Source organism: Eimeria maxima, genomic scaffold, assembly GCF_000499605.1.
Source record: "Eimeria maxima Weybridge genomic scaffold, Emw_scaff88, whole genome shotgun sequence".
Classification (NCBI taxonomy): domain Eukaryota; phylum Apicomplexa; class Conoidasida; order Eucoccidiorida; family Eimeriidae; genus Eimeria; species Eimeria maxima.
Window position 1 is genome coordinate 14,072 of NW_013564016.1, and position 16,852 is coordinate 30,923.

General features: G+C 53.3%; 2 protein-coding genes across 2 annotated transcripts; one reads left to right on the forward strand and one right to left on the reverse strand.

The window, feature by feature from the left end:
• Positions 1–105: 105 nt before the first annotated feature.
• On the forward strand, positions 106–14,131 carry EMWEY_00012190 (FIK kinase (incomplete catalytic triad), putative; the record flags this gene model as incomplete). The annotated part of the gene is made up of 9 exons (XM_013479086.1): positions 106–5,161; positions 5,410–8,222; positions 8,398–8,563; positions 8,822–9,135; positions 9,590–10,040; positions 10,302–10,483; positions 11,394–11,455; positions 11,555–11,673; positions 12,576–14,131. 9 exons carry the CDS (start codon positions 106–108, stop codon positions 14,129–14,131), a joined length of 10,719 nt encoding a protein of 3,572 aa, XP_013334540.1.
• A 604-nt stretch (positions 14,132–14,735) lies between these two features.
• Positions 14,736–16,600, reverse strand: EMWEY_00012200 (hypothetical protein, conserved; the record flags this gene model as incomplete). The annotated part of the gene is made up of 6 exons (XM_013479087.1): positions 14,736–14,795; positions 15,051–15,138; positions 15,350–15,448; positions 15,718–15,836; positions 16,063–16,442; positions 16,561–16,600. The coding sequence occupies 6 exons, from the start codon at positions 16,598–16,600 to the stop codon at positions 14,736–14,738; spliced, it is 786 nt and encodes a 261-aa protein (XP_013334541.1).
• Between the last annotated feature and the right edge of the window lie 252 nt (positions 16,601–16,852).

A 16,852-nucleotide genomic window follows, 5' to 3' on the forward strand; every position in this document is an offset into this window, starting at 1 on the left:
CTGCAGCAGCAACAGCAGCACCAAAACCGTCGCTGCTGCTGCTGCTGCATCACCAACAGCCGCAGCCGAAGAAGCGCGCTCCCAGGCGGTTCCCTTCCCATAGAGATGCAGCTGGAGGGAGAATCGGGGAGACCGACGGCTTCTGGGGTGCCCCAGCCTCCTGGCAATGCTGCAACGACGCCAGCAGCAGCAGCAGCAGCTGCTGCTGCTGCTGCTGCTGCATGCAGCGCTGCGCTTACGCTGTCCCATCAAGCTGTTGCAGCTGAAACATCGCAGCAGCTGCCTCAGCAAACGGCCGCTGAATTCCCCAGCAGCAGTTCCGCTGCCGCAGCACCTGCTACAGGTGACCACGTAGCCTGGGTGCAGGTAGGCACAACGCAGCAGCAGCAGCACCAGCAGCAACCTGCCGTGCAAACGCATATCCTGATCCATACTTTTGCTCCTGGTGAAGCAGATCTTGCTGCTGCGCTGCGGCGTGTTGCAGCATCCTCTGGAGGGGGCGTTGTGCTCAATACACTGCAGCAACAGCAGCAACAGCAAACGCAGCCACAGCAGCAGCTGCAACAACAGCAAGGCATTTTCCTGCCCGCCGCCTATGCAGCATCTGTCCAGCAAGCGGCAGCAGCAGCACAGGCTGTCTCCCCCGCAGCCCTCCCAGCTTGCATTCATGCGTTACAGCTGCAGCAGCAACAACGGCAACAGCAGCAGCAACAGGAGCAGCACACATATGCAACCTTCGTGCCGTACGCTCCTTTACCTCTCCGTCACATGCATACAATCGCCGACCCATTTCAGTTGCAACGAGAGCAGCAACATTTGCAGCAGCAGCAGCAGCAGAGACCTGCCCGCATGCACACGAGCCCTGCTGTCCTTTCGGCCCCATATGGAGGCAGTGTGTTGTCGCAGACTCCACGCGCTTCTTCAGCAGCAGCAGCTGCAGCAGCAGCAGCTGCTGCTGCTGCAGCAGCTGCTGCTGCTGCTTCGGAAGTACCTAGTGCAAGTCCTGCCTCACTGCCACCACTGGCTCAGCAGGAAGTTCACGCAGAGAAGCAGCAGCAGCAGCAGCAGCCGCTAGCCACTGCATCAACGACATTTTTCTCCTCACAACAAGAGATACACCAAAGAACGCCTGTCGCCTGGCTGCAGCAGCAGCAACAACAGCAGCAGCAACAACAACAAGCGCTACCGCCGCTGAAAACGCGCAGCGACTGCTGGGCCTATAAGCCGACTCGTAGAAGCAGCAACATTGTGTCACCAACAGGGGAAGCAGCTGCAGCAGCAGCTGCAGCAGCAGCAGCAGCTGCTGCTGCTGCTGCAAGGCCGCGTCGGCAGTCTTGGCCTCCTTCCTACGTAGCACATGTAACACCGGCAGCACTACCAGCAGCAGCAGCAAGAACAGCAGCAGCAACAGCAGCAAGAGCAGCACCAATTTCATCACCAGCCGCTATCTGGGGCCCCTCAGCGTCGATAGCCACGCCACCCCTTCAGCAGTTGCAGCCCGTCACCACGCCGCACGAGCCGCTGCGGCCACAGTCTCCACTGGCAGCAGCAGCAGCAGCAGCAGCAGCGGCAGCAGCGGCAGCAGCAGCAGCAGCAGCTACTGGTGCAGCAGTGGAGAGCACTCCTGCTGCGTACTTAGAGGCAACTCCTACAACGCAGCAGTCAACCGCAGCCTTCGGTGCCTCACTGTCGCCTACAATCCTGCAAGAACAGCAGCAGCAGCAGCAACATGTGCAGCAGCAGCAGCAACGGGGACTGCCTGCAGCAGCTTCAATATTAGTGGGGCCGCAGTTGTGTCCTGCTGCTGCTGCTGCTCCTACCTCCGCAGCAACCCTTGGCTCAGAAACTCATTTCCATGTGCCTCCTGTTCTTGCTCCTGCTGCTGCTACACCTGCTGTTGCACCTGCTGTTGATGCCTGTGCTGCATTGGCACCGTCGCCTCTTAGACCTACTAGCCTTCAACCGTGGGAGCGTCCCAGGCGGCGCTTTCTCTCTGACCCCTCTCCCCGTGCTGCAGCAGCAGCAGCAGCAGAAGTAGAGGCACATCCATTCAGCCGCAGCAACGAAAGTCTGACAAAGCTACTGAGCCGTGGCAGCAGCAGCACAACTGTGCTCCCTTCAGGTGCCGTTGCGGGTACATGGAGCCCACCTGGGGCGGATTCGGTTGCAGCTGCTAGTGTTGCTGCTGCACGTGCCGCTGATGTTGTCCCTCAACAGTTGCATATGCGGCGTAACAGCTACCCAGTCTCCCCTGCCCTGTCTGCAATGCGTCGTCACGCTGCTGCTGCTGCTGATGGAGCGATGAGGGCAGCAGCAGCAGCAGCACGGGCCCGCAGTGCTGCTGAAGTTGCTGCCAGAGCGGACAGCCTAGCAGCAGCATCAGCACTGAAGAGTCCCACAGCTTCCCGCTGCAGCAGCACACCTGCGCATGTCTACTCTGCTTCTTCTGCGGGATCCGCCTCTCCTGCTGCTCTTTTGCAGCTGCCGCCACTGGACCCTGCTGCTCTATCTCCAAAACCCCTGCTGCAGCATCAGGAGCTGTTGCAGCAGGGGCTGTTGCAGCAGCAGCGGATGCAGCTACCAAGTTCATCTGCGGCAATCCCTGAGAGCCTCCGCCTGCCGACGGTTCAGCCAGTGCTGCAGGGGTCATTGCTGAATAGCTTTGTTGCCCAAGAAGCACTGCTGCAGCAACACCAAGAGCAGCAGCATCAGCAAGAGCAGCAGCAGCAGCAGGAAAATAACCTGATATCTTCTTCTGTAGTGAGTACCCAATCCCCTCTATCAACTGCCTCTCTGACACACCTGCAGACAACCACAAGTGCGCTGCAGCAGCTGCAGCAGCCCCTGCAGTCTCCTCCGCAGCAGCATGCGTCGCCTCTTTTGCAGGAGCAACAGCAACCGCAGCAACTTCTGCTGCCTCCTTTGCCGCCGCAGCAACAGGAGGAGCTTCTGTCACAGATGCCACATCAGTCGCTGCAACAATCCATGAGCCCATTGGTGCCGCAACCGCTGCCTGCTTCCCTCCCTTCGCCGATACACTCCACTCTGCAACAGCAGCAGTTGCAGCAGCGTCAGACACAGCTGCAGCACCAGCCGCAGGATGCGTTCCTTGCTACATCTCCAGTGCACCGCAGTTCGCCGCCTCCGGGCTCTCGAAATGCCCCAACACCACAAGGCGCACCAGCTCTGCTGCCACTGCAGCAGCGGCAGCAGCTGCAACACCAGCAACTGCAGCAGCAGCAGCAGCAGCAGACGATAGAGACAGCTGAGCCATTGCTTTCTTTTGACTCCGGAGGCCTCATTACTTTTGCAGCTGAAGCCCCCGCTTCAACTGCCGGACAGCCGCAGACACTGCACGACAAGGCTCTGCAGCAGCAGATGCTGCAGCAGCAGGTACTCCAGCAGCAGCAGAGCGTTGAATTACCCCTTGGCTTCTCTCCTTCAAAAGCTGCTGCAGACCGAGCAGCAGTAGCTGCTGCAAGGGCAACCGCTGCTGCTAAAAATGCCACAGCAGCATGTGCACGGCTGCAGGAGCTGCAGCAGCAGCAGCTAGTACCTCAAGGGGTAGCGGCAGCAGCAGCAGCAGCAGCAATGGCGGCTAAGACCGGGGCCTCAACAGCTCAGCTAGCAGCAGAGAGAGCAGCGCTTGCTGCTGCAGCAGAGGGAGCAACACTTGCTGCAGCAGCAACCAGCGCTCCTGCTGCAGTCTCTTCTTTGGTCCACAGCAACTCACTGCCTGTGGATCTTGGGCCTTCAGCTCGCATGCAGCAGCAGCGGATGCGGAAGCAACAGCAGCAGCAGCAGCAGCAAACGCGCCCGGTGCGTTACAACACAAGCGGGACGGTGCATCTCCCCCCAAGCCCGCGGCTACTATCTCCTGTACTGCAGCAGGAGCAGCTGCAGCAGGAGCAGCTGCAGCAGGAGCAGCTGCAGCAGGAGCAGCAATCGCCGTTTGGGCGGCAGCACAGTTTGAGCTCGGCTCTTCTCAGAAGAGCGGACAGCCTGAGTCCTAGCACTCCGAACAGGAGGCTTTTTCCTCAGGAGCAGCAGACATTGCAGCAGCAGCAGCAGCAGCAGCAGCAGCAACTGGCACAGTTGCCGCTGCAGCAGCCGTCTCCTTTGCACCTTCGAGAGCAGCAGCTGCTGCAGGAGCAACGCAACCTGAGGCGGCAGCGTCTTCAACTGGAGAGACAGCTGGAGGAGGAGCAGCAGAAAAGAGGCACTCCCTTGGTGGGGCATGCTGCCCCACTTCGCAACGATGCAGCAGTACAACAGCAGCAGAAGATTGACGAACAGCAAAAGCAAAACAAATTGCCTACACCTACGTCATCCTACCGATGGATAGAGTCGGGCCCCACACCACGCAATGCAGCCAGTCTTATAGGGTTCGGTGCCACTCAGCAACAGCAACAGCAGCAACAGCAGCAGCAGCGGCAGCAGCAGCAGCGGCCGGTGCACACTCTAAGCAACTGCTCGACGTCTCCCGTCCTAACGCCTGCTGGTTCTGTGGGAATTGGCAGTTGCTCTCCCGGCTTGCTGCCGAGAACAGCAGGAGGAGCAGCAATATCACCTACCGCTACTGCTTCTGCTGCAGCAGCGGCTGCAGCAGTAGCTGATGCTGCAGCAGCTGCTGCAGCAGAAGCAGTAGCAACAGCAGACCAGCACCCTCGCTCTCCACCTGCTGCTGCTTTCTTGCCACTGCATGCACGCTTATACTCACCAGCCAGCAGCCCCTTCAGGGCTGGGGCCCCGATGCATGCAGCGTATTCCCCCATTGACGCAATATCGCCATTTAACATGAGGCAGAGTCAGCAACGGGGACAGCAGCAGCATCAACAGCACCACCGATATGCCTTTAGCGCCTGGCCCACTCAGGCAGACTCATCATCTCTTAGCCGCTATTCAGCAATTTCTCCTAACTCTGCCCCTGCTGCGCTGTTACGCAGCAGCAGCAGCAGCAGCTTCTCTACGCCGTTCAACCCACTGCAGTGCTGGAACAGCACCAGACCCCAGCAGCAAACGCAACAGTCACAGCAGCAGCAGCAGGAACAGGGATATGTACAGCCTGACAACTCACAGGACTGCTGCAGCCGCTGCCCCTTGTCTCCAGATACCTTCAATAGAACCCCGAGGGTCTCTCCGCTGAACGCAGACACACCACGTAAGTTAACTAGAATGCAGCACCAGCAGCATGAGCAGCTGTGCTGCCGCTGCTGCTCTTGCTGTTCCTGCCGCTTGTGGTGGGGTAGTTACATAGCCCGGGGGCGGTTACTGCGGCGACGACAGCAACATATGGCACTTATCCTCCATACTGCTCTATCTCCATTTTGTTGCTGCTAATGCTGCTTCTTCTCATGCTGCTGCTGCCTTTGCTCCTGCTGCTGCTGCTGTTGATGTTTTGCGCTTTAGGCCTTGGCGGGGCGCAAGCTGGGTTGAGCCACTTTGAGAGTACCTCCTCCACACCATGTTCCCCTAACCAGCAGCAGGAAGAGCAACAGCAGCCGGAAGAGCAGCCGCAGCAGCAACAGCAGCAGCAACGGCCAAAGCAGGAGCAACAGCAGCAGTGGCGCCGACTGCAGCCGTCTGCGTCTGCAGGCTCCTTGTCCCCTGTACAGACCTACCAGCGTGTCCCTGTTATACTCGATCCGCAGCTGAAAGGTACAGCAGCACCAGCTGCAGCAGAAGCAGAGGCAGCAGCAGCTGCTTCTGCAACGCCAATTGCAGGAGCAACAGCAGGCGTCGGGAGAGACTGTCTTGACGACGGATCGGTTGCTGCTTCTTCCGCCCTTAGGCAAGCCGAACGCGCAGCAGCAGCAGCAGAAGATGCAGCGCAGCGTGCTGCAGCTGCTGCAGAAGCTGCTGGGCAGTCGCCTGCAGCAAACGCAGCACGGTTCAGAGCAGCGCGAGCTGCGGCAGCAGCACGAGCCGCCTTGATTGCTGCTAAGAAGAGAGCCGCTAGTATCAACCCGCCTTCGACGGTCCTTGCTTCTCAGCAGCAGCAGCAGCACGTGATAGGGCACAGCAACAGCGGCGTAGCAACTCCGAGGCATTCTTCGCCCGTCAGCTTTTGGAAGCAGAGAAGCAGCAGCAACAGCATTAGGGGGAAAGCAGCAGCAGCCCGCAGTGATGCAGTAGACCCCTGTGCTGTTGCTGCTGTTGCTGCTGCTGCTGCGAGTTCTGCAGCAGATATGGTAGAGCGGGGCAGTGCTGCTTCGCAACCAGCGCAGCACCAACAAAACTCTTTTCTGCAACAGCAGCAGCAGCAGCACAACAATAGCGAGCCCCGCCCTTCCCGGGGGTGTGGTAGACAGCAGCAAGCCAGTGGGTGTTCTTCCCTATCTACAGCAACAGCAGCACCAGCAGAAACAGCAGCAGCGCTTAGCCGAAGACCGGTTCGACCCATGGTTTGTAATTCGCACCTTGGTAATGCAACAACCACTGCTGTCCCTGCTGCTGCTACCAAGGCTCAAGAGGCCCAGCAGCAGCAGCTACAGCAACAGCAACAGCAGCAGCATCAGCAGCTTCAGGCAGAGCCCGGGTCCTTCACGAGGAGGGTGCTCTCTAGAAGAGGCGATACACCGTGGGCTCAGGTGGATGCCTTCCTTGAGGAGAAGCAGCAACAGCTGCAGCAGTATCGACAGCAGCTGGAGCAACAGCAGCAGCAGGTGCAACCGCAACGGGCGCGCGAGCAGCAACGGCAAGTGCTGCAGCAGCTGGTGCAGCAGCACAGGCAGAGAGAGGCAGCAAAGCGAGCAGCAGAAGCAGCAAAAAAAAGGGAGGCAGAGAGACAGAGACAAATATCAATGTTTGCTGCTGCTGCCTTGCAGCCTGCTACTGGTGAAGTGTATACGACGTCACGACAGCCAGGCAGCCGCTACGCTGCTGCCGGTGCTGCCCCAGCTGGTGGTGCTTCTGCGCATACTGCTGCTGCTGCTACTACTGCAGCATTTGTCGCTCCAACGCAGCCAAAAAACGGCGCTGCCGCTGCTGCTGGCGATGGAGCTGCTGCTGAATCCAGAGCAGCAGCTGCCAGCAGCAGCGGCAGCAGCATTGGCAGCAGCAGCAACAGCAGCAGCAGCAGCAAATCCGCTCAGTTTACTGGGGACGCTCTTTACGGTGCGGCGCCTAGGGAAGGCTTTTCTTACCGTGTCTGTAGCCAGCAAGAGCAACCGCAGCAGCACCAGCAGCAGCACAAGCAGCAGCACAAGCAGCATCAGAACCATCAGAACCAGCAGATCCAACAGAAGGAGAAACAGCAGCAACAGCAACAGGAGCAGCATACGCTTGAGCTGTCTGCTTGGGTTAGCTTGCCTCTATCAGCTCCTGCCTCTGCGCTCGTAGAGCCTCCCAGACATTCTGTAGAGCAGCCGGAGCATAGAAGAGAAATTGCCGCAGCAGCTGCAGCAGCAGTTGCAAATAGTGATGTAGCAGCACACAGGTCAGGAGATGCAGCAGCAGCAGCAGCAACAGCAACAGCAGCTGAAGAAGCTGATCCAGAAGAAGGCAGCACCAGAAGTGTCTTCTCATTTGATATAACCCCTCGTAGGACAACACAAACCCACCAACAGTCTGCAGCATCAACACTCATCTCGGAAGCAGCAGCAGCAGCAACAGCTCGCAGCAGCAGCAGCAAAAGCAACAGCAGCAACAGCAACAGCAGGAACAGCAGCAGCAACAACAGCAACGGCAACGGCTGGAGAAACAGCTCCAACTCTAGCTCCAGCAACAGCAACAGCAACAGTAGCAGCAACGCCCCCAACAACAGCAGCAACAACGACGAAAATAGCTACAGCAACAGCAACGGTAATAGCAACAGTAGCAACAGTAACAGCAACAGCAACCATTACGATAATAGCTACAGCACCGGCTCCAGCAACAGTAACAGCAACAACAGCAGCAACAGTGTCAGTAGCAGCAACAATAGCTGCAGTATAAGCAGGAGCAGCAACACTACCGCCAACAGCAGCAGCAGCAACTGTAGCAGCAACAGGAGCACATGTAGCAGCAGTAGCAGCAGCAGCAGCAGCAACAGCAGCACACTGGGGATCCCCTCCTCACTGCTACCACCTCGCGTCCCCTTTACATGGAAGACATGCAGCAACTTGCTGCTGCAGCTGCAGCAACCAGCAGATAACTTCTCCATTGATGGCGAGCTGTACAGACACTGGAAGTTGTCTCTTGTACCCACTGTAGGCGCGGCGCAAAACAGCCAACGACAACAGGTAAACCCTAAACCCTAAACCCCAAACCCTATTCTTAAACACTAAACTTAAACCTTAACTCTAATCCTAAACCCTAAACCCTAGAATCCCCTCTTCTGCGACGTCGTCCGCCGAGTGTGTATGCCTGCCTGTGTCTGCCTGCGTGCATGTATTGTATGCTGGGGTGTACGTACAGCGGATGTATAGAGGGCGCCTAAAGTCAGGACGAAAAGTGTTTGTTAAACAAGTCCCCGCTAAGGTGTGGCAGCAGCAATGGAGGCAGCAGCAAAGATTTCATGGATTGTTTCTTTGTGATGGAGAAAATTATGTAGGAGAAGCTGCTGCTGCAGCATTCCTTACACGTAAACCCTAACCCTTAACCCTACGCCACCAACGCTAAACCCTAAACCCTAAGATTGGCAGTTTTCCCGTTATTTTAAGAGAGGGAAAATCCATTAAAGACCCCTGATTCTTCCTGTCTTTGTAGATAAGTAGGCAAATAAATAAATGAATAAACAGATAAATAAATAAACTATGTATTAATATATAAATATACATGTGTTTAATATATAATTATATAAATAAATAAATAAAAGATTTGCTGCTGTTTGTTGCTGCAGAGTACCATCCCCAATGCGTCGCTCCTCTGCTAGCAGTGCTGACTGACAGCAGCGCAGCAGAAGACAGCGTAGAAGCACATCATCAGCAGCAGAAGCAGCCCGAGCACCAACGGGAGCAGCAGCGGGGGCAGCAGGAGGCTTGTAGGAGTCCTCTTAGCAGCAGCAAAACGGAAGCACAGCAGCAACAGCCCCAGCAGCACGGTACCGCCGCCACCACCACAACCAACACCAGTTGCAGCAGCAGCAGCAGCAGCAGCAGCGGCGGCGGCAGCAGCAGCAGCAGCAAAAGGCAGCGTACTGAGCGCATTATTCTTGTCTTTCAACTTTTCGGTCAATCGGATTTACTCGACTTTGTCGAAGAACACAAACCGGCACGTTTTTGTCTCCTTTTTGTCTCCTTTTTGTCTCCTTTTTGTCTCCTCTTTGTCTACTTTTTGTCTCTTTTTTTCCTTCTTTTATATGGGTTTTTGTCTCCTTTTATTCCCTTCTTTGTCCCCTTTTATATTCTGTTTTCTCTCCCTTTTTGCGTCTTTTTGTCCCCTTTGTTATCTCTTTTTGTCTTCTCTTTTGTTGCCTCTTTTGCCTTTTTGCCTCCTCTTCTGCCTCCTGTTGCGTCTCCTGTTGCCGCCCTTTTGTCTCCTCTTTTGTCTCCTTTTGTCCCTTTTATCTCCTTTATTGCCTGTTCGTCTTTCCGTTTATCTCTTATCTGTTGACCTGCTGCAGCCCTAGGTGTATTTACACCTGATTAATGCTGCGGTGTATGTGCAGATGTCCCCTACCTTTAAGAGGAAGCTGCAGCTTTCTCTTGTCTTGCTGCTGCATTCTCTGCATGCTGCTGGTCTTGCCCATCTTGATTTTACCCCTGAGAACATTCTTGTTCATTCGTTGCTGCTCGGCTGCGCTAGTAGTAGCAGTAGTAGCAGCAGCAGCAGCAGGGGAGCAGCAGAAGGGTTTCCTCTGCAGCTACGGGCATGCGACTTTGCTAAGGCCACGCCTCTTTTTAATTGGTCTAATCTTCGTCTTCCTTCTTCTTTGCTGCCGCAGCGCAGCAAAGAAAACAGCAGCAGGAAACCTGACCCCCAATCAGAAGCAGCAGCAACAGCAACAGCAGCAGCAACAGAAGACTTACCGCCTTTTATTAGCTGCGAGCCAACTATAGCAAAGGGGCCTTATATGCCACCAGAAGCATGGAAGGCCCTGCATGCAGTTCGTGCCCTAGGTCAGTTTCTTTCTGCTTACTCTTATCCATTAGCAGTAGCAGCAACAACAGTCGCAGGAGCAGCTGCTGCTGCATAAGTAGAGATGGATGTAGCGTGCGCCAGCAGCAAACCACAGCAGCAACACGAAGAGAAAAGACTGCTAAATCTCTGTTACTTCTGTTGCTCGTGCCTTTGTTCTTGCTGCTGCTGCTGTTGCTGCTGTTCTTGCTGCAGAACCACACACAAAAGCTTTTATGATTTGCTGCTGCTGTTGTATGCAGGAATAACTCTTCCCTTTGCGCAGATTTGCGAGCCTCTGCTGCTGACGGGTCGACCGCCTCCTCCTCTGCAGCTGCGAGTAGCAGCCCCTGCAACAGCAGCAGCAGGATCTGCACCGTCAGCAGCAGGAGCAGTAGGAAGAAGAGGGAAAGGGGGGGTTGATTTATCTCTTGTATTTTTCGATGTAAGGAAGGCAGATATATTTATGCTAGGGGTGCTGCTCTTTTATACATGGGCAGATGGAGCAGTGTGGGGTGTATCTGATGCCTCACAAGATATACAGTAAGTTTTTCCTTTTTATTTGTACTTTTCTTCCTATTTCTTCTTCTTTTTATTACTCTTTTCTTTATTTCTTTAGTTCTGATTCGTTTTTATACTCACTTATGTATTTTTATCTATAAATATACATATTTATATACTTGTTTATCTCCTTGTATATGCATATATGAATGTATTTATATTTGTCTGTACCTATTTATATATGTATTTCCTTATTATACACATTCCTATGACGTATAGTGTGCAATATATAGATATATAACATTTAAACAGAGAGACTCTTCCTGCTAGCAGCAGCAGCACGCACGCAGCACCACAACGAGCAGCAGCATGAGCAGCAGCAGCATGAGCAGCAGCAGCAGCAAAGTTTGAGTGTGTGCTGCAGATATGCAAGTTTAGTATCTGGTGGTTATAATTTCTCTGTCTTCTCGGAGTGCAGCAATTGGCCTCCCCTTCTTTTAGATCTTATTCGGGTCTGTTGTACACCCTACTAACATCCTGCTGCTGCTGCTGCTGCTGCCGCTGCCGCCGAAAAACGAGGAGGATCACCAACTCCCGCGGCACAGGCAGTGCAGCAAAGCAGGCTGGAAGGAAAAAATGCCGCTGCTGCTGTGCTGCTGTCGCTGTTGCACCAGCGGTAGCAGGCAATAAATAGATAGCGCAGCTACTTTGGATGCAGCACACACAGAATGGCCAGCAGCAGCAGCGGCAGCAGCACGAGCTGCAGCAGCAGCACCAGCACCATCAGAAGCATCCCTATGCTATTTTAATTCCCTCTACCTTTGCATTTGCTTGTGTTGTGCTTGTGTTTGCAGGGATGTATAGAAGAAGATCCAGATAAAAGGTTGCTGCTTGATCAAGTTCTGCGTCACCCATGGTGGGAAGCTAGCTTAGATTTCTAAGCAGCTCACTTGCTGCTGCTGCTGCTGTTGCACAACAACTACTGCTGCAGTTGCTGCTGCGTGCGTGTAAGCAGCACCAACTGCAGCTGCAGCCGCAGCTCTATCAGCAGCAGTGGCAGTAGCATCAACTGCAGCAGCAGTCGCCGTGCTACAGCTGCAGAAGCAGCTGTTGCAGCATCAACTGTAGCAGTAGGTGCTGTGATACAACTGCAACAACTGCAGCAGTAGCAGCACCACTGCACTGCAGCCTTGCGGGAGCTCTAGTAGGTATGGCGTAGCTGCGTGGTAACAGCTGAGAGAGAAGCTGTGGGGCAGCCACAGCAGCAGCAGCAGCAGATTTGCTGCTGCTGCGGCCAGCTTGGCGGACTGTATGTGGAGCTGCTGCACGCTGCACTGATTTGCACGCGCAGCAAAACTTCCTGCAGCAAACGCAAAATTGTGCTGTCATTTCTTTTCCTTTTTCATTTCTTTTCCTTCTTTCTTTTTCTTTTCTTTCTACGTTGCTAAAAGGAATTATTTTAGTGTCTAGAGAAAAGCAAGCAAACTGTTTCAAGGATATGTGTCTGATAGAGGAATAAGTGCTGCTGTCTTCTCGGCTGCTGTTGCTGTTGCTGCGGAGCTTCTACGGGTCTACTGCGGCAAAATATATGAATAGTCAATATCTAAATGGATTTAACTAAATTAATTATATTCAACTAATTAAAATTAACCAATTTAATTAAATGTGCGCGTTGCCGTTTTATTTAGGCGCACCGCGTGAGGAGAGCAAGGTGACCTTTGGCAGCAGCGGCACCACCAGCAGAAGCGGCTGCTGCTGCCTCCCTCCTGTCTATAAAAGGCGTTGGCTGCTCTAACGGTGTTCTTTAGTTTACAACACTTTATTTATAATTAATTAACTCGATTGACGATAAGAACAGTGCCTTTTTTCGCTTCTTTTCCCTGCCACTGCAGCAAGACCACTGGTCAAGGAAGGAAGTGACCTCTGCCTTTGTCTAACTTTGCTTGTATATTGTGGTGTATATCAATTGACAATCTTTATAATTGTTACTTTTGTGTTTATATTTGTATTGCTTTCTTGTTTTATTTCCTTATAAGGAGAAATGTTCCTTAGGAAGGCCTCTAAGATCTTTGTTGTCCTTAGTGGCATCTCCTTAGAGCAGGTTGCAGAAGCAGCAGCAGCAGCAGCAAACGACGGCAGTGCTGCTGACTCGTCTGCTGCAGTGACTGGAGGCGACACTTCATCATCGTCAGCTGCAGCAGCAACGGCAGCAGCAGCTGACTCGGTAGCAGCAGAACCTGCTGGTGCTGCTTCAGCAGCAGCAGCAGAACAGGCAGCAGCAGCAGCGGACTACGAAGACGACAACGCTCTTACAACGCCTCCCTTGCGTCGTAGTGTTTCAGCAGGAGGATCGGACTTCCCGTTTGGCCAGCTGCTCGGTTCTGCTGTTGCTGCTGCTGCCATTGCTGCTGCTGCTGCAGCTGCAGCGACCCCACAACCAGAAGCAGCAGACGGGCCCCCCGATCCTGCTGGTCTGTCAGGGGAGCCGACCTCTGCTGCTGCGGCAGCACCAGCAGATGCTCCTCCCGTAGATAGATCCGCGGAGGATAACAGCACATTCGATACGCGCCTTTACCTGTCTCCGCAGCAGCAGCAGCAGCAGCAGCAGAGGAAGCAATCATGGATGCCAATAAGGGAGCAGCATGACGTGCTGCTGCAGCAGCTGCTGCAGTACTCCGTTGCACAGGCATGGGATATATTCAGGTCTGCCCGCACTAGCGCTCTAAGAGACCTGCCTTCCTCACACTTCCTAGCCAAGCAGCAGCAGCAGCAAGGGCAAAAAGAGCAAAAAGAGCAAAAAGAGCAGAAAGAGCAAAAAAGGCAGGGAGGTCAAGGAGAGTACGAAGAGCACGAAGAGTACGAAGACCACGATGAGTACGAAGAGCATGAAGGGCACGACGAGCATGGAGGGCACGACGGGCACGACGAGCATGGAGGGCACGACGGGCACGACGAGCATGGAGGGCACGACGGGCACGACGAGCATGGAGGGCACGACGGGCACGACGAGTATGAAGGGCACGACGAGTATGAAGACCATGAAGGGCACGACGAGTACGACGAGCATGAAGGGCACGACGAGCAGGACAAGCACGAAGGGCGCGACGAGTATGAAGACCATGAAGGGCACGACGAGCACGGCGAGCACGAAGGGAACGACGAGCACGAAGGGAACGAGCACGACCAGCCCGAACAGCCCGAACCGTGCGAACAGCCCGAACAGCCCGAACAGCCTGAACAGCCCGGAGAGCACGAAGAGCAGCAAGAGCACGAAGAACAGCAGCAGGAAGGGGAAGCCTCAGAAGGGGACGATGACGTAGAGGGAGAGGAGGAGGAGCAGCAGCTATCCGAAGAGCAACGGCAGCAGCAGCCACAGCAGCCGTTGCCAGAGCAGCAGCAACAGCAACCACAGCAGCCTCAGCCACAGCAAGAGCAGCCACAGCAGCCTCTGCCACCACAGCAGCAGGAGCATCCACAACAGCCGCTGCCACAGCAGCACCAGGAGCAGCAACAGCAGCCGCTGCCACAGCAGCAGGAGCAGCCACAGCAGCCGCCGCCACCGCAGCAGCAGCAGCAAGAAGTGGAACAGTAGTGAAGCAGCAGCGGGACAGCACATTGAGATGAGGTGTACACGGCAGCAGGCAGCAGGTGCTGCTGCTGCAGCAGCAAGACTAGAAGTAACAAATGTCTTACAGCTTGTGGTGTATTTATGAATAGTATTGTCTGCCTTTGCTCCCTAAGGGAGATATTAAATAAAATAAATAAATTAATTAAATAAATTAATTAATTAATTAAATTAATTAATTAATTAATTAAAGAAAATAAGTTCGATGCAGCCTCGAGAGAGGCATTTCGTTGGCCTTTAAACTAAGACAACATTATATCTTGGCTGCCACCTTGCTGTGCTGCTGTTGCTGTTGACGGTGATAGGGATGCAGCTGGAGAAGCTGCTGCTGATAGTGCTGCTGCTGCTGGTGCTGATAGTTCTGCTGCCGATGATAGTGCTGCAGTTGCTGCTGCTGATAGTGCTGCTGCTGCTGATAGTGATAGTGCTGTTGCAGATTCTGTAGAGAATGCTGGTGCTTATGGTAGAGCTGCAGCAGCAGCAGCAGCAGCAGCAGCAGCAGCTTATTGTTGCTGTCAATATATTGCATGCAAGGGAGGTCCACGCTCTCCCCACTGCAGCAGCAAATAAATTAAAATTTATCTTTACGCTTTCTTCCAGAGTACTTCGAATCAGGGCGGACCTTCTTACCCTGCATGCAAATAAAATAAATAATAAGGAATTTGCTGCTGCTGCTCCTGGTTGTGCGGCTGATGCCTGCTGCTGCTGCGTCCGCAGCAGCAGGAACGGGGTATGAAACAGCACCAGGCAGCACCAAAATCAGCAACAGCATAACAACGATCAGCAGCAGCAAGAACAACAGAATATTTGACGCCAGCAGCAGCAGCAACAACAACAGCAGCAACAGCACCAGCGGGAGCAGCAGCAGCAGCAGATAGGTTGGCACCTTCTTCAATTGTTGCTCCTTCTTTCTTTGAATAAATTCTTTCTTCGAAATTTGCTTCTTAGCGCGACGCCCAGAAACCATTAAACGTCTGCGGCGCCAAACCCTAAACCCTAAACCCTAAACCCTCAATCTTTCACCCTAAAGCGTAAACCCTAAAACCTAAACGGTAAACCCTAAACCCTATGACTCATTCACCAACAAACCAATAAATTGGGAAACTAAACCCTAAGTGTAAAACCCTCAGTTCTAGACACTTGACTCTAAACCCTAAACCCTAAACCCTAAACCCTAGACCTCACTCTCTTCCTGCATTAACAATCCCAGATGTTCCAAGAGCCTTCGGCAGCTGCTGCGTCTTCCTGATGTTGCCTCCTGGCAGCCACAGACACAGAAAGTACCTGAACACAGACCCAAACAGCAGCAGCAGCAACAGCAGCAGCAAGAAAAAGAAGGCCATCAGGAGCAAATGCGGCAGCGCAGCAGCAAACAAGCAGTTGCAAGCACAGCCCTAACAGCAGCAGAAGCAGCATCCGGATCTGTCCTAACAACAGCAGCGCCTTTATCAGCAGCACCCCTAGCAGCAAACCTAAGACCACCATCACCATCATCATCACCATCAGCAGCAGCAGCAGCAGCAGCAGCAGCAGCAGCAGCAGCAGCAGCATACTTTTTAGCTCTAGTAGAGTTTGGATAATCAACAACAAGTCCTCCTTCAAATCCACTTCGAAGAGCAGCAGAAGTTAAACTCTCTAATTGCTCAGCACTCTCAGGATAAAATTGTAATGCCTGCAGCAGCAGCAGCAGCAGCAACAGCAGCAACAGCAGCAGCAGCAGCAGGAATAGCAGCAGCAGGAATAGCAGCACAAGCAGCAACAGGAGTATCAGCAATAGGTAGAAGCATGGGAAGCAGAAACAAGAAACACTTAATGAATTGAATTATTTGCTGCTAGTTCTCTAAGGAGATCGGTTCTTATGTCTAGGGTTTAGGGTTTAGGGTTTAGGGTTTACGTACAGCTCTTGCGCCTGGTCTTAAAGAACGCGCAAGATGTTGAAAGAAACAAGTTTGTCTTCTATAGGCAGTAGAGGGGAGTGCAGGTTTCCGTTGCTGCCGCTGCAGCAGCATTTGCTGCTGATGCTGCTGCTGCTTCTGCTGCAGCCGCTGCATTCGTGCCTCCATGCCCCCGTCCTCATCCATATCTTCCCCGGAGCTGCCGCTGTCGTCTTCCTGTGAATCTTCATCTACTTCTGCTGCTGCTGCATCTGTGTATGCTGCTGCTGCTGCTGCAGCAGCAGCAGCAGCAGCACCACCGTCAGACTTAATATCCGAACAGAGCCACTGAATTGCACTAATAGAAATTGCGCCATCAAATGAGCCCGGTCTAAAGTAAAAGGCTAAACAACAAGCATAACACAAAAAAAAATTAGGGTTTAGGGTTTAGGGTTTAGGGTTTAGAGGGGGTACCTCCCCCAAGGTTTTATGGGGTTAGGGTTTAGCGCCGCTGTTTTTTACCATCTGTCGTTGCATCCTTATGGTCTTCTCTATACAACATTACGAGCAAGGGTTTAGGGTTTATTAGTGTTTATCAGGGTTTATTAGGGTATACTAGGGTTCATTAAGGCTTATTAGGGTTTAGGGTTTAGGGTTTAGGGTTTAGGGTTTACGTTTGCCGAAGTCTGTAAGGAGGGCATCTGCATTTTCGTAATTATTTAACTCGCGGGCCTCCTCTACAAAAAAAAAAAAAAAAAAAAAAAAAAAAAAAAAAAAAAAAAAATTTTTTTTTTTTTTTTTTTTTTTTTCTTTA